The following is a 15,169-nucleotide window of genomic DNA, read 5'->3' on the forward strand; positions in this document are numbered from 1 at the left end:
GCTCTGTATTCTCATCTCCACCAATACTGTACTATCCCTTTAAATTGAGATACCAAGTCTTGTCACCCCAGGGATGATATGCTGCACTCTGAGTCTGAAAACCATAGTTGAAGTGTGGATCCACATTATACTCAAGTTGACTATACATGTAGTTGCAGGTAAAGTAGGCCTAAATGTACACCCTACAATGTACTATGGCCAAAGTGATGTCAAGTCAAGCTTCTTTATCATGGTTTAGAGGTCAAACCATCCAGATTGTGCACCCAGGATTGAGTGAATCTCACCGGGAAAACAACTCTGGGCCGCAAAAACGTACATGTACATACATGCGCCTTCTTGTGAAACGTGTGTGGAAGAAATTATTCTTGTTTGCTTTCAACAGACAAAAATAACTTGATTGGGATGAAGCAATGTTTCTGAACATCTTTGAAAAAGAAATTTTCCTGAAGTATGAAATCTGCTACAAGCTTTGCCTGCTTGCTGTCCCTTCTGCCCCAGATACAGAAAGTCTCAGTTCATACAGCTGCATGTTCTGATATGGTCTATTTACAAAGTATTTTCCAGAATATACATGGTACCCTGTACAGGTGTACAGTGTACAAAGTGTATGCACAGTGTACAGTCTTGAGTATGCTGGTCAGTATAGACTGTACAGCGCACTTACCGGTAGTTGTACTGAGTCTTCTGTTTACATTGTAAAAGTCATATATTTTCAAATGGCACCGCAGGCTCGCACGCTCTGGTCACAAAGTTTCCTTGAATGCATGTTGTTACAGACAATGTAAGCAGAGTCAACTGTAAATCAAACATCATTTAAGTACAAATTGTATACTGTTTTAAGTGTTCCAGCTATATTGTACATACATGTACATGTACACTGCAGTCATACAGTTGTAGTGTTTCCTCAAATGCATGCTTTTACAGCATGAAGCACAGTTAAAGGTAGGGGATACCTTTTACAGACCTCCCAAAATGCAGCAAAACATTAAATATGAACCTCAGGGGACTTGTTTAGGCCACTGCTGAGAAATTTGGAAGTCAACATTTATCTACAATTTGAATAATGCACAAAACTCAACTACTCAGTAGTTCTGTGTGTCAGCCACACTTAAGCCTTTTTGTTGCAGTCTTCTGTATCTTTTATCTATAAACACAAATCTAAAAGTATAAGAGCTGATGTAATAACATATAGAGCGTGTGGCAAGAATGTATATAGAAATGTTTGTAAGTTTGGATGATTTTTCTTCACAAAATATACATGATGGACACACATGCAGTGCATGGGTCTGCAAAGGTAGCCTAGTAATGTACTGGAATTTACGGTGAGCCCCGAAAAAAATTCAATTCAAAATCTAACGGTCAATAAAAATGCACTAAATGTTACCTTCCACTTTCAATACTTTATGGGAGTTTCTAAAATGATACTCTGTTCAACATACCACTGTATTTATACAACTCTTCATTTAAGGCATGCAAATGGGATTCCCTACCTTTAAGTGTCGGATCTACATGAAACTATGAGAGGTACAAATGCATGTACACTGTAGAGTCCACAGCGTACACAGAGAAATGAAACTGCTTTGTACATGTAAGTAAAGTCGCATGAATTCCCTTGCTGAGGACACTTACAAAATATGAAACTTGCAAAGGAGGAAGTACATACAGTACTGTACACTACAGGACCAAGTGCAACACATGATTTGATCTTTGCCGCTGGGTGTTTTGACACTTTATTTCTTTAAACTCACTTTCACAACTGAATTCTCCTACTTGTGGTGTGCTGGGACATGTTTACATATGAATCAGCAGGTCTCACTATACCAATCAACCACTGAGTTGATTTATCACTACAGTGACATAGATTGTAGACAGTGTGGAGTCTTTCAAGGAAGCATCTACATGTACAGCTGTACTCTACTGCACATTGTACTTTTGAAGTTTGTGTGTCCCATTGCAACCCACAACATTACAGTTGTAGATTCCTTTCACAACCTAGGCTATGTAACATTTGGTGGGTAATTCAGACCTTTCCTCAAAATAATAAAACTGAAAACTTCTTTATGACGAGGTGGGGGGGGGGGGGAGGGGGGATACCACCTGAGATTTCCAGTGAATTTATTTGCAGAGGGTTACGTATTCTTGAGCAACATGGGGTTACCGTACCAGTTTTTCAGTTCATTTGTGAAAACTCTTGAGGTGTATTTACTGCAATAGATCATACACAATGTTGGGAGACAATATTTTTCAACAACGCCAAATTTTGTGACATTTGCTATTGGTAAAAGGGATGTAATACATTAACTTTATGATACCATACATTATATAAATACTGTCAAATACTGTATAATGTGAACACACATGTACAATGTACTGTACATGTACAGGGTTGTAGACCTACAGGTACATCGGACATGTTCACGACCAAACTGGAACTCAACCATAAAAGAAGGGTAGGCAGTTCAATTCCTTGGATATAGTTAAATGCACAAGCGCAGAAAACACAATGTACAATGTACATGTACCTGTATTTATACAAAATTGTACATGTAAGCTACAGATCCTGTACGGATGAATGTTACATAAGTTCTGTCACACATAAAACGATTCATAAACATGCCCTAGCACAGCACAAGTAGGATACTGTTTCATTGAAAGTGAAATTGAGTATGTAAAAAGTGAAGTGTCAAAACATTCAGCAGCAGAGACCAAATCATGTGTTGTAATGGGTCCCACTTCCTCCTTTGCAAGTTTCGTATTTTGTTAAGTGTCCTCAGTAAACGGAATTCATGCAGCTTAGTTTGGATTTTCCTTGTCAGGACAAAATGGTGGAACTACATGTATAAGAGTGTACACAGTAAAGTGCACACAATACATATGTACCTGCACAGATGAGAGTTTAAATACTGTACATACAGAAGTTCTGTCACATGTAAAATGTATAGGTTTGGTTCTGGCACTCAGTACCTGGTAGTATTCAAGGATTTGGACCACTTTCCCAGTTTGTCGGGCAAGATGGCAGCCCACTGCCTGCTTTGTTCTACAAGTTATTGTAGATCATGACTTGCATGCTTCAGGAAATGGAATACATACAATTGTAGGTACAATAGAGAAGGGAATGCTATAAAGTATCCATGGGTGTACAATCATCGTGCACTGTGAGACCTACAGGTTGTACTTGTACGTACATGTATACATGTACATCATATGTACTGTAAGTTTGTATTTAAAACTATCTAGAGTCTAGAGTCCCAGTGTGTCAAATTAGAGCAAGTCTGTGACACAGATCACGAGATACAGAGAAGGCAGTATTAAACTGATTGGTACAATGTGGACTGGGCCTACATATTGTAGGAGTTCATGACGCTTGCCATGACCTTTTCATGGTTACTCACAAAATCAATATCATTTCTAGTTGTTGCATCAAGAAGGACCTTGTGATGTGTACTTAAATGAACAGTATGCACTACACTGTACTCTCAGTGATGAAAAATGAAAAGAAAGGTTCCACAAAGTGTGAACACATTACAAATGTATTTCCTTTCAGGCCTGTCAACAGAATCTAAATTGCAGGATATGTTATGGAAATCAATAAAGATATAAAAAAATATGTTTGGAACAAATCACAAACTGCTATCTGAATATTTCATAGTGTACAAAGGGTCATATAGACCTTTGTTACAGTGTACAAATGTGTATCTGCTATGTAGAATGTACTTAGTTTTCAATGATACACATACTGTACTTGTACATTGTACATGTACATACATTGTGTGTTAAGACTGCTTTGAACTCAATGAGCACTTCCATCAAAATTCTGTTTTGTCTTCATGAATGTACTATATTCACTTTCAAATATTAGGTTGGCTTGGGTTTAAATAAACGTGAATAGGGCATATATTGTTTAAAGAATAGAACCTACAGGCGATGTACACCACTTGTATAGTCTGAGGGATACTCACACAAAATGCATCATGACATCTCGTGACGTACAACAAATACATTGCAACTGCAGTCTGAACATTCGTTCCTCATTCTATTGCATTCGCCTTCATTTGCCTTTCCTGTTTCTTCTTGTGCTATTAAATTCCTTACTTCCTCAATCCTCACACATGCTAATATTTGATACCTCATTATGAAAGCATAAAACTGTAGTCTGGATCCTTTTGCCTGCCATGAAAATATTGGTGTGTTGTTTACACTTTTCCACTAGAAATATTTCACAGCAACTGATTACATTGTTTGATCAAATCTCCATTCACTTGGACTGCAAAACTGGATGAATTAATGCATTACCAGTCCTGAGCAAGAACAGCCCTGTTGCCTTCTACTCTGTCAGAACAACAAATACAAGACTACAAAATAATAATGAAAATAATGACAATAATGACAATAACAAAAGTAATAATGATAATTCTAAAAATCACAACTTCATGTACTAAAGGGCTGTACTCCACTGCACATGACAGCATGATAAAGTACTGTAACTCACTACAATGGGTACTTTATGTAAACTGTACATGTACAGTGTACAATGTGTATATGAGTATACAGCAGGCTGTACATACATTACTTGTATCCAACCTACAGTGTATTTGCCTCATTTGAAAAATTTATTCATTGATCTCTTTTGAAAAAATTTGCTGAACCCTTTACACATGATGTCCTGAAAAGTGTTAAATATGCGCGTATAAGAATTTCATGAAAATTGCCAGAGCCATAATTTTCTTCCCCTACTACAATTACAGGATAATACAAACTTAAATCTCAAGTTATCAAGTACAATCCTTCCGATAGACTGATGTATGTCTGCGCTGTCAACACATTCAAGTGCCATTCCAAATACATATTCTTTATTAAAGACTTTTTACATACAAAATGTACTTGTACATGTAGAATATACATTATTTTTCTTTTGTGATTATGTGAACCAAACAACTGAAGATAATCCCACACACAAATCAAAACAAAAAACTTGCCTACAAAAATATGAACTTCCAATGGCCTGAATGGCTTTGCCTCTGAGGGAAAAGTTTGTGTTTCTTGCTTTAAATACACAAAGTATCATGTATCATGATTGTTATTTCTAAGCCTTCCTTGCACACATTTCATGTTTTCTTTCATTTCAAAAAGGATACAAGTACTAATACTAAAGGAGGAAATTTTGTGCAGTTAATTTTTCACAGCATATTACACAACATTGCTTTCTGTTTCAACTTCAGTGATTCATACATGGTTTACCAGAGCATGTTACTGTATTGTGTACAGTGTCAACAAGCACCAGACATTGCCATGGTGGCTCATCACTGTGGGGAGGTTGAGAGGGTGTTTGCCAGTTACATTTTGTAATCTCTTTTTCTGAAGCATGCCTATGGTTTGAGGTGCCCTTGTAGCACACTTCCCACATGCCTACCACCTACAATATGTATTACAAAACTGCCATGAGTGTTCAGAGGGAGAATTAGCACAAAGAGTGTACATGGACAATGTACATGTACAAGTATACCACTGTACTGTTTCCTTAAAGGCAGAATTTACCATTTGCCGATGAAACAAAACCCCAGCATGAGTGCTTTAAAATGGTTCTAAAATATGAGTTAGGGATAGAAATGACCACTGTAAAAATCTTAATCCATATGATCGATGTTAAGTATTGTCAGATACACAAAATGTAAACAATAGTTATAATCAGAATGCTTCCACACTAAACCGTTTACAGTTATGGTTTATTGAGAAAGATACTGATATCTCCTTATATGTTAGGTTTTATTGCAAAACTTTTATATGGTAGGATGTTTTGTGATACAACAGACCTACACATATGAATTGTATGCATCAAATGTGATATCTTGAACATTTTTTAAAATCACTTCTCCCAAAGGTAAACTGGACCTTTAATTACAGGTACTACTTGTTAATATCTTCTGATGGGGGATTCTTTTGTCAATTAAAAGCTGTACCTGGCTGCTTGAATATCAAATTCCTTGTAGTTTAATAGACACTAGGTTAATGGACACTAGTTTAATGGACACTAGTATCTTTATTTATGGCTTTGTTTTGCCATAAAACATTTACCTGTTTGTTATTCTTCCATGCCCCCTGGCGGGGCCGTTCAAAAATAAAATTCATTGTCATTGTCATTCTCATTGTCAGTATGTAGGCCTACTGTATTCAAGAAAAAAAAAAAATCAGGTTTGATCAAACACTTAGTGAAGTATATCAGTTCTTCTTTCAGTGTAATATTTAGATGACCAAGAACAGTACATAGTGTTTGACTACAATGCAGGTGAATATCACCAAACTTCTTAAACCCGTTGAAGACTAGTCCCAAGTACATGTACACTGTACATTCGTACACTGTATACTTGGACCTATGAGAAATGTGTGTTAAAATTAAACATATTGTTCATTGTAGCAAAACAGCTTATCAAGGGGCTACTTGTACAATGTGTACTGGAGGTCATTTATTTGAATTTAAAGTGAAAACAAAGTTCTGGTAAGGGCTTGAGAACTCGTCTGGCACCATTTCATATTTGCTTGCAATATATCGAAAGAGTCTACAAAGAAACTTACCTGGCTGACGCGGATTGCCGGAATGATGAGTCGTTTTGGAGTATTTTGAGAAAAATGATAAAAGTAGGTAGACCGACTTTTATTCCAGAGGGCTCCAGACGAACTCGGTCTCAGGGAAAACTCGACCCTATTTCAGACAATTTACACACAGTTCGTGATCGCCATGTTCATCAGTACTCTATAATACTACGAGTACCAAACGAGGCCTTGATGAGCAGACAGGGAAGTGCGTGCTAATCCTGAACAAAACAAATGGACAGCGCGTGGTCCTCAAGCCTACTAGCAAAGATAGTAGAGATAACGAGATACGAAGGCGCGCGATAAAAATGGACACAAAATGGCTACCCTACATGACGATACAAAAGAGAGCTAAGTACAAACTCAGTACACCTAGAAACATCATTCATTTCCAAAGATAGTGGTATTTTTATTATTTAAAAAAATTTAAAAATTATAGTCGTAGCTTTTTTTAGATTTAAGGGATGATTTTTAAGAACAAGATTTTAAAGTAATAAGGATTATTTCGTGGAGGTAAAAATTTGGCAATAACATGATCTCACAATCAAAGACGCTTGATAAACAACAAACATCTTCAAAGACAGCGCGTCTCAGGCAAAGACGCACATCACCTGAGACGTGCTGTCTTTGAAGTTAACTGAGTGGTCTCAGGTGATGTGCGTAATACGCTTGAGGACCACGCGCTCTACTCCATTTGTTTTGTACAGGATTAGCGCGCACTTACGTGTCTTATTAGTTAAGCGTCTTTGCCTACTAGTATACGCACATCACCTCAGTTACTGAGACGCGCGGTCTTTGAAGTTTTTGTTGTTGTTTATCAAGCGTCTTTGATTGTTTTTAGAGGTGCTTGAGAGGCGCACACTAATTTTGCATGCGCGCCAAAGAGGTTTTTGATGCGCGCGTTGTAACAACTCAGACCATTACTGCGAGTAGCCAGAACGCTACAATGTACATGTAGTTTATACAGGCCGCTCCCATTAAATATATGCATAGTACAACGCTGTACAATCTAGAGGGACAACCAATACAACTCATTCCGCCGTCAAGCAAAGTGAGGCCGAGTTATCCCCGAGTCCGAGTCTAGTCTGACCCCGTTCGGGTAAGTTCTGAGACTGAACGTTTTTGGTTAATATTTCCCATTTTCATCGTTACCCAGCGAATATCTTGTTATTACAGCGTTATTCCGCACATTTCCTAGGCATACGTTCACATTTTGAACAAAATTTGACAACTTTTGCAGGCGTACCAGAACTTTGTTTGGGCTTTAATATGGTACAGCTGTACACATCAGCCTGTAATGTGAAAAACTAATATTATACAAACTCCATACAGCACAGCTCATTTGTGGCCTGATTTGCTATCACGCAGCTTTTGTAGCAAGGCACAGAGGCAAGATCTGGGCCCTGTTTTATGAAGAGTCAAAATCGATTATAAAGTTGATTTCAACTGTAAGTCTATGGCAGACTGTGTGGTAAGGAAATTTAAAATCGATTTTATCTTTTGATAAAACGGGGCCCTGGACTATCAAGGCATGCTTCCTGGCCCAGCTGGCATGTGACTTCGCATGCTTAAAACTAGATATATCGCTACGGCGACTGATATGCCTCCGCCATAATGCATGGTTCTCCTAATAGGTCTATAGTACAATGTCTTGACAATGTGCGATGACAGTTTCACACAATTGGCAAAATATTAAAATGACAGGTTTGCTACAAATGTGCTGAATGTTCATTTTCCTAGAACTAGGTTCAATTGGATGAATGATTAGAGTGCAGGTATTTGGGGAACTGATGATTTTTACTTGACTTTTGACCCTTTTATAAGTTTATGCATTGAGTAATTTTCAAGGTATTGAGAAAAAGTATAATTTCAGTATCAAATGGGAAAATAGAATTATCTAAACCTGGCCTTTGACCTTTGACCTCACAGTTCCAAAGAGAATCACTGTTAGGTTGAACATGCATAAATATGTAAGTTTCATGATGATACCTTGAGTTACTTTTGAGATATGGAGGAAAAAGTGCAATTCAGCACTTTCACTTGACCTTTGACCTTTTGGCAAGAAACTTCCCACAGAATATATATTGGGTAATACATGCATACATCAAGTTAAAAAAAAAAAGAAAACCTTCAGGCATTGCATAAATATAAGGAAAGTAGTGATATTTTGAGGGGTTGACCTTGATCTTGACCCCTGACCTTTGAACCATGACCCCCAACTTCCCTAGATAATCACTGCCCATTGGAACAAGCATATATACTAAGTTCCATGAAGATACCTCGAACCATTTGCGAGATATGGAGAAAAACATGAATTTTCAACCTTTTTTTCCCCACAAAATAACCTGTGACCTTTGACCTTTGACCCCGTGACCCTAAAATCCAAACAAAGTATTATCCCCCCAGGATATACCCTCATACCAAGTTTGATGCAAAACCACCACACGGTTCTTGAGGTATCGACAAAAACAAAACGGGACAGACGGACGGACGAACGGACGGACGGGCGACCCGAAAACATAATGCCTCCGGCCACTTCGTTGGCGGAGGCATAAAAATTGAGGTTGAAAGCTTCCAGATAAAATTTGCTTATCTTTCAATCCCCTGTCAGTTAAAAACATGAACCAGCACAAGGGTATTGGCATGAATTTACATAATGTGAACTGCATACAAGTGTACATTGTACAGTGTACACAAAGGTGTATCAAAGCACTAGTATCATTCTATTACTGGAGCTACATTCAATAACTGCACCAGAGGGTATAGTCCTGTGAATCGCGTGGCAAATTACCTACTGTACGTTAGTTGGTAGGCTTGCATGGCACGCTGTTGAGAAGATACATGTACAGCTGTATGTACACACATGTCGTGAATGGACAAGTCTCTACACACACTTGTACAATTTGTAATCATAAATGCATATATATGGCTTGATTTCCAGACAGCAGTAACATTTTAAAGTCAAGTCATTCCAGGATGAGAGATCACATATTTAAAGGTAGGGAATACGTTTTACAGACCTCCCAAAATGCAGCAAAACATTAAATATGAACCTCAGGGGACTTGTTTAGGCCACTGCTGAGAAATTTGGAAGTCAACAGTTATCTACAATTTGAATAATGCACAAAACTCAACTACTCAGTAGTTCTGTGTGTCAGCCACACTTAAGCCTTTTTGTTGCAGTCTTCTGTATTTTTTATCTATAAACACAAATCTAAAAGTATAAGAGCTGATGTAATAACATATAGAGTGTGTGGCAAGAATGTATATAGAAATTTTTGTAAGTTCTGATGAACTTTCTTCACAAAATATACATGATGGACACACATGCAGTGCATGGGTCTGCAAAGGTAGCCTAGTAATGTACCGGAACTTACGGTGAGCCCCGAAAAATTTCAATTCAAAATCTAACGGTCAATAAGAATGTACTAAATGTTACCTTCCACTTTCAATACTTTATGGGAGTTTCAAAAATGATACTCTCTTCACCATACCACTGTATTTATACAACTCTTCATTTGAGGCATGCAAATGGGATTCCCTACCTTTAAAGACAGCCAATCCCTTTTGTAGTTTTGCATGCACATTTTTGAAAAATTGGTGAGAAAACTTAGGTATTGAAGAAAACACTATTTGGAGACCTCCTGTAAATTTTGAACTCAAGAGGGTCTTTATTTTTTGGTTATATTGACCGTTAAGATTTCAATAATATTTTCGTACTAGTATGAAAAAAATTACAAATCTAAACTACTAGTCTAGTTTTACAGACCTGTGTGATGCACTTACGGTAGTTGCACATGTATGTGACATGTAGTTCACACATGAACTACATGTGAAAAAAATGGTGTGTTGTTATTTGCCATCGACAACAAAGTAAGAAAAGCTAGTGAATTCTTCTTTTTTGACAGCTTTAAAGCCCCCAAAAAGTTCTGGTACGCCTGCAAAAGTTGTCAAATTTTGCTCCAAAATGTGAACGTATGCCTAGGAAATGTGCGGAATAACACTGTAATAACAAGATATTTGATGTGTAACGATGAAAATGGGAAATATTAACCAAAAACATTCAGTCTCAGAACTTACCCGAACGGGGTCAGGCTAGACTCGGACTCGGGGATAACTCGGCCTCGCTTTGCTTGACGGCGGAATGAGTTGTATTGGTTGTCCCTCTGGATTGTACAGTGTGGTGTACTTTATGCATATATGTGAGCGGCCTGTATAAACTACATTGTAGCGTTCTGGCTACTCGCAGTAATGGTCCGAGTTGTTACAACGCGCGCATCAAAAACCTCTTTGGCGCGCATGCAAAATTAGTGTGCGCCTCTCAAGCAGCTCTAAAAACAATCAAAGACGCTTGATAAACAACAACAAAAACTTCAAAGACCGCGCGTCGAAGCAACTGAGGTGATGTGCGTATACTACGTAGTAGGCTTGAGGACCGCGCGCTGTCCATTTGTTTTGTACAGGATTAGCACGCACTTTCCTGTCTGCTCAGTAAGGCCTCGTTTGGTACCCATAGTATTATAGAGTACTGATGAACATGGCGATCACGAACTGTGTGTAAATTGTTTGAAATAGGGTCAAGTTTTCCCTGAGACCGAGTTAGTCTGGAGCCTTCTGGAATAAAAGTCGCTCTACCGACTTTTATTATTTTTCTCAAAATACTCCAAAACGACTCATCATTCCGGCAAACTGCGTCAGCCAGGTAAGTTTCTTTGTAGACTCTTTCGATATATTGCAAGCAAATATGAAATGGTGCCAGACGGGTTCTCAAGCCCTTACCAGAACTTTGTTTTCACTTTAACATGCATATCTTTTGTTCAAATATCACAGAAATGGTATAGCTTTACAATAGTCATGTCATTCTGGTGGAACATATCATGTTCTGTGCTATTTGGGAAGGAATGCAAAAGGGATGGCCCATCTATAAGCTCAGAAAACTTAACACAAACTCAGGGTCGCTGAAAAAGCACTAAAAATTGAGAAATATGCCAATCGTGAATCTGTTGTGAGATTTTTCACTCATCACAAGCTCAGAGTGTGATGGTATCCTCAAAAACACAAAAGAAAAACAAAATCTCTGTACATGCCGATGCAGTGACTAATTTATTTATACAACTCAGGGGTTGAATGCAAGTGCTGACTCGCCAGAATACGGACACCAAGTGTAACAGGTGCTGCAATGTCCCTGATCTAAACTTGTGCCATTACAAGGTAGGGGCCTACGGTGCGGCACATTTTTCAGCGGTCTTCTATGTGCATTGACATTGGTCATGCATAGCGGGCGTGTGAAATCTGGAGATGTCGGACGGATTCTGGGGGATTATTAAGGTGATAATATTTTAGGGATTTTGTGAAATTTTATGATGTATTATTGACTATTAAACAAAATCAGCATTGAGAAAAAGTAGTTTGATGTATCTAATATAGGAGTTCTACATTGTTGTAGATATAATTTTATTTGAGTTGAACAAATATTTACTCCATAGGTATTTGTGACCCGCGACAACGGTTTCAGGCAAAAGTCGCAAGAGCAAATTCCCTCCTAGGCGGGGTACAAAGATTTTGACTATTATTTTTGTCGATTTAGTTTTTTTGCAGAAATCGAATCTTTGATATGTTTTCTACATCTACACTAAATTTCATGGCATAAGACTAAGTTTTTCCTATCGAAAATGGAATTTTAAAGGCATAATTTACCATTTGCAGATGAAAGCATTAGTGCTTTAAAATAGTTCTAAAATGTGAGTTAGGGATAGAAACAACCACTGTCAAAATTTGAATCCATATAATCGATGTTACGTGTTGTTAAATACACAAAATGTGAACAATAGTTATCATAAAAATGTTTCCAGACTAAACCGTATACAGTTACGGTTTACTGAGAAAAACCCTGATATCTCCTTTATTTTAGGTTTTATTGCAAATATTTCATATGGTAGGATGTTTTATGATACAACAGACCTACACATATGCATCAAATGTGATATCTTGAACATTTTTGAAATCACTGCTCCCAAAGGTAAACTGGACCTTTAAGCACCCTATGTTGGATCGCACTCGTCAGTTTCGAGCTTCTTTCGAACGCCGCGCCAATATCCCCAGCGTTGCTACGGCGCATGGACTCACATGCAATTGGCTGGTGCGTCGCATACATTTACATAATTCGGCTTTCGGAGACACCAGTTGCAGTGTTTGGGGAATGCTTTGTCCACGCGTACACGATTACATGCTCCATTGTTCTTGCTATAGTGGTTTATAATACGCTCTGTAGGCGTGCTCTTCGTTTGGCTTTCTATCCAAACTATTCTACCGCAATGTTCGACAACGGAAGTGAAACAAAAATCATGTAGCATGACATAATCGTGTGAAAAGAAAACTAAATATTCTCACATTTGTCTACTTGTACATGTAGTAAAAATTATGACAGCAGACTGACTCAATGGAAGGTAGATGAGAGGAAAGGAGCGGTCACATGTGACCAATTATATTCAAGTACTACACGTCAAGATCGCACCAAACTTACGAGTCGTGTTTGTTGCATGTCTTGTATGCATGTCTTGAAAAAACAAAACAAACAGGAAGCGTGACCCTTGCCAGCACTAGCAATTTTCTCCCTTCAAAAGGGTCGCAAATGAAAAAGACAAATCAACCACAATGAAAACGCGATTTGTAAATGTGTGGATTCGCCACCGCTCCTGTTACATGCACACGGTCATGGCATACCGTGGATGCCACTGCGTAATGCGTACACCATACACAATGTACTATGTACACCATACGTGCAATTATCGTATTCGCCATCTTGAAAGACGTACTGGTAAACAAACCCGAGCGAAATGCATTGTTTTTTGGCTCCATACGCTGAGCTCCGAGGAAGGTGCCCGGGAAATTTGACTCTCTCAGTGAGCCAATCAAAAGGTGATGTGGTTGCTAGAGGCGGAGCTTAACATCGACTGGCACCATCGTACGGATGGGTGATTCTCCCCTCGCATCGCCGCTCAGATATTGTCTTTGAGAAAGAGGTGAATCTTCAAAGCCTGTTTTCTCGCAATTTTGTCAGGCTAACAACTTAAAAAGTGCATTTTATTTCTCGTTCTATGCCCACTTATGGTGCCGAAGAATACAAGTGTTTTATATCAATGCAAAGCTTAGGAAATGGGCTATGTGATTCAGTGAAAAAATGGATTTTCAAAATTCCGGACTTTTGCCTGAAACCGTTGTCGCCGGTCACATTTGAGGAACCACACGTTCAATGATGTCCGTTGTCAACAACTGAACTACTGTACATCTGTACAATGTACTCATGAATTCAAATTGAAGCAAATTTAAATAGACCCATCAACAGGTACAGGCATGCAAGTTGGATTTTAGGGGCGATATACTACCCTGTACAAGACCGAAAATTCTACATGTACTATTCGCAGCCCGAACGCTTCGCGTTTGGGCAAGTCGCAATTACTGAATACTGTACAATTTGTACATAGGGCACGTTGTAAGTCGTTAAATTTACAACTTTTTCACTGTCACCTGCTAGCCGTCAAGTGTCATCTACACACACAATGTCTTAATGACATTAATGACCTGTACTGTCGCACTCCCAGGCCATCTCAGTTAAGCTTCATAGGGATTCAGGCTCACCTCTTACAGTACCAAGTCATTCTACTAACGTTTAATACTCAAGACACAAGTGACCAGAACGGTTGCCCTGGGCCTGGCCCTGCCCTGAAAAATTTACACACACTGCACTAACGTTCATAGACTAGAGAGTCCACTAAACACAGCACAGTGCCGTTTTCACTTTCACTCAGTCAGTGTTTGGCATATCACTCAATCCACTGTCATTGCACTACCTTGGCTACACTGCTCACTGGACACTGCAACGAACAAGACCAGTGAAGATTAGATCCAGTTGTAAGGCAGCAGGGAACAAAAACTAGTAAATGGGTTCAACCCATCATTCATCAATTCATGTTAAATACAACTTAATGCGTAGCATTGCTATTATAGACAGTGTCAATTGACAATGATCGTTTCCGTAGTAAACAAGCACAGCCAGCACAGCACTGAACTGAACGCTTGCTGTATTGTAAACGGCAGAAGTTTCAACAGCCATTCATTCACATGCCCTGACAAAAAGCAACAATTTCACAAACAAGAACTACAAACCTTCCTCAATCTTTTCATAGCCATTGTGTGTGAGATGAAATCTGTCAGTCAGGCGTTCCCTCCTCTTTCCAGAATCTAAGTAGAGTGGATTATTTCGGCAAGAAAGAGACTAACGTTATGTGCTACACTCCACTTGGTTTCGCTGGCCGCTATTGGATCCCTTTCGTGATCAATTACGTGTTTCGGTTGTACGATACGTATACTGTACTGTACTGTACACTCGATCGCGCATCGCGAGAACTGTCGAACGTACAGTGTACAACAATCTATGGACGGGGAAAGCAGCTAGCTACTCGTAGCAGGAAGAACAAGTTAACGCACGCGTACGGACACGTTTAAAAGTTCGTGAAAAGTAAAATGGGGAGCTATAGAAATCTCTACAGAGGGTGTGCGCGTTCTAGTTATCAAAAGAAGA

The 15,169-nt window shown here is 38.7% G+C and overlaps 1 protein-coding gene across 1 annotated transcript in view; it reads right to left on the reverse strand.

Annotated features, from left to right (window-relative positions):
• Positions 1-14,893, reverse strand: part of LOC140229155 (ubiquitin-conjugating enzyme E2 D2-like) — a 29,838-nt gene extending 14,945 nt beyond the window's left edge. Inside the window, exon 1 of the mRNA XM_072309422.1 lies at positions 14,755-14,893. Within this exon, the coding sequence (XP_072165523.1) occupies positions 14,755-14,778 (24 nt within the window). The 5' untranslated portion in view covers positions 14,779-14,893. The remainder of the gene's footprint in view (positions 1-14,754) is intronic.
• Positions 14,894-15,169: the final 276 nt, after the last annotated feature.

Source organism: Diadema setosum, chromosome 5, assembly GCF_964275005.1.
Source record: "Diadema setosum chromosome 5, eeDiaSeto1, whole genome shotgun sequence".
In the NCBI taxonomy this organism is placed as follows: Eukaryota; Metazoa; Echinodermata; class Echinoidea; order Diadematoida; family Diadematidae; genus Diadema; species Diadema setosum.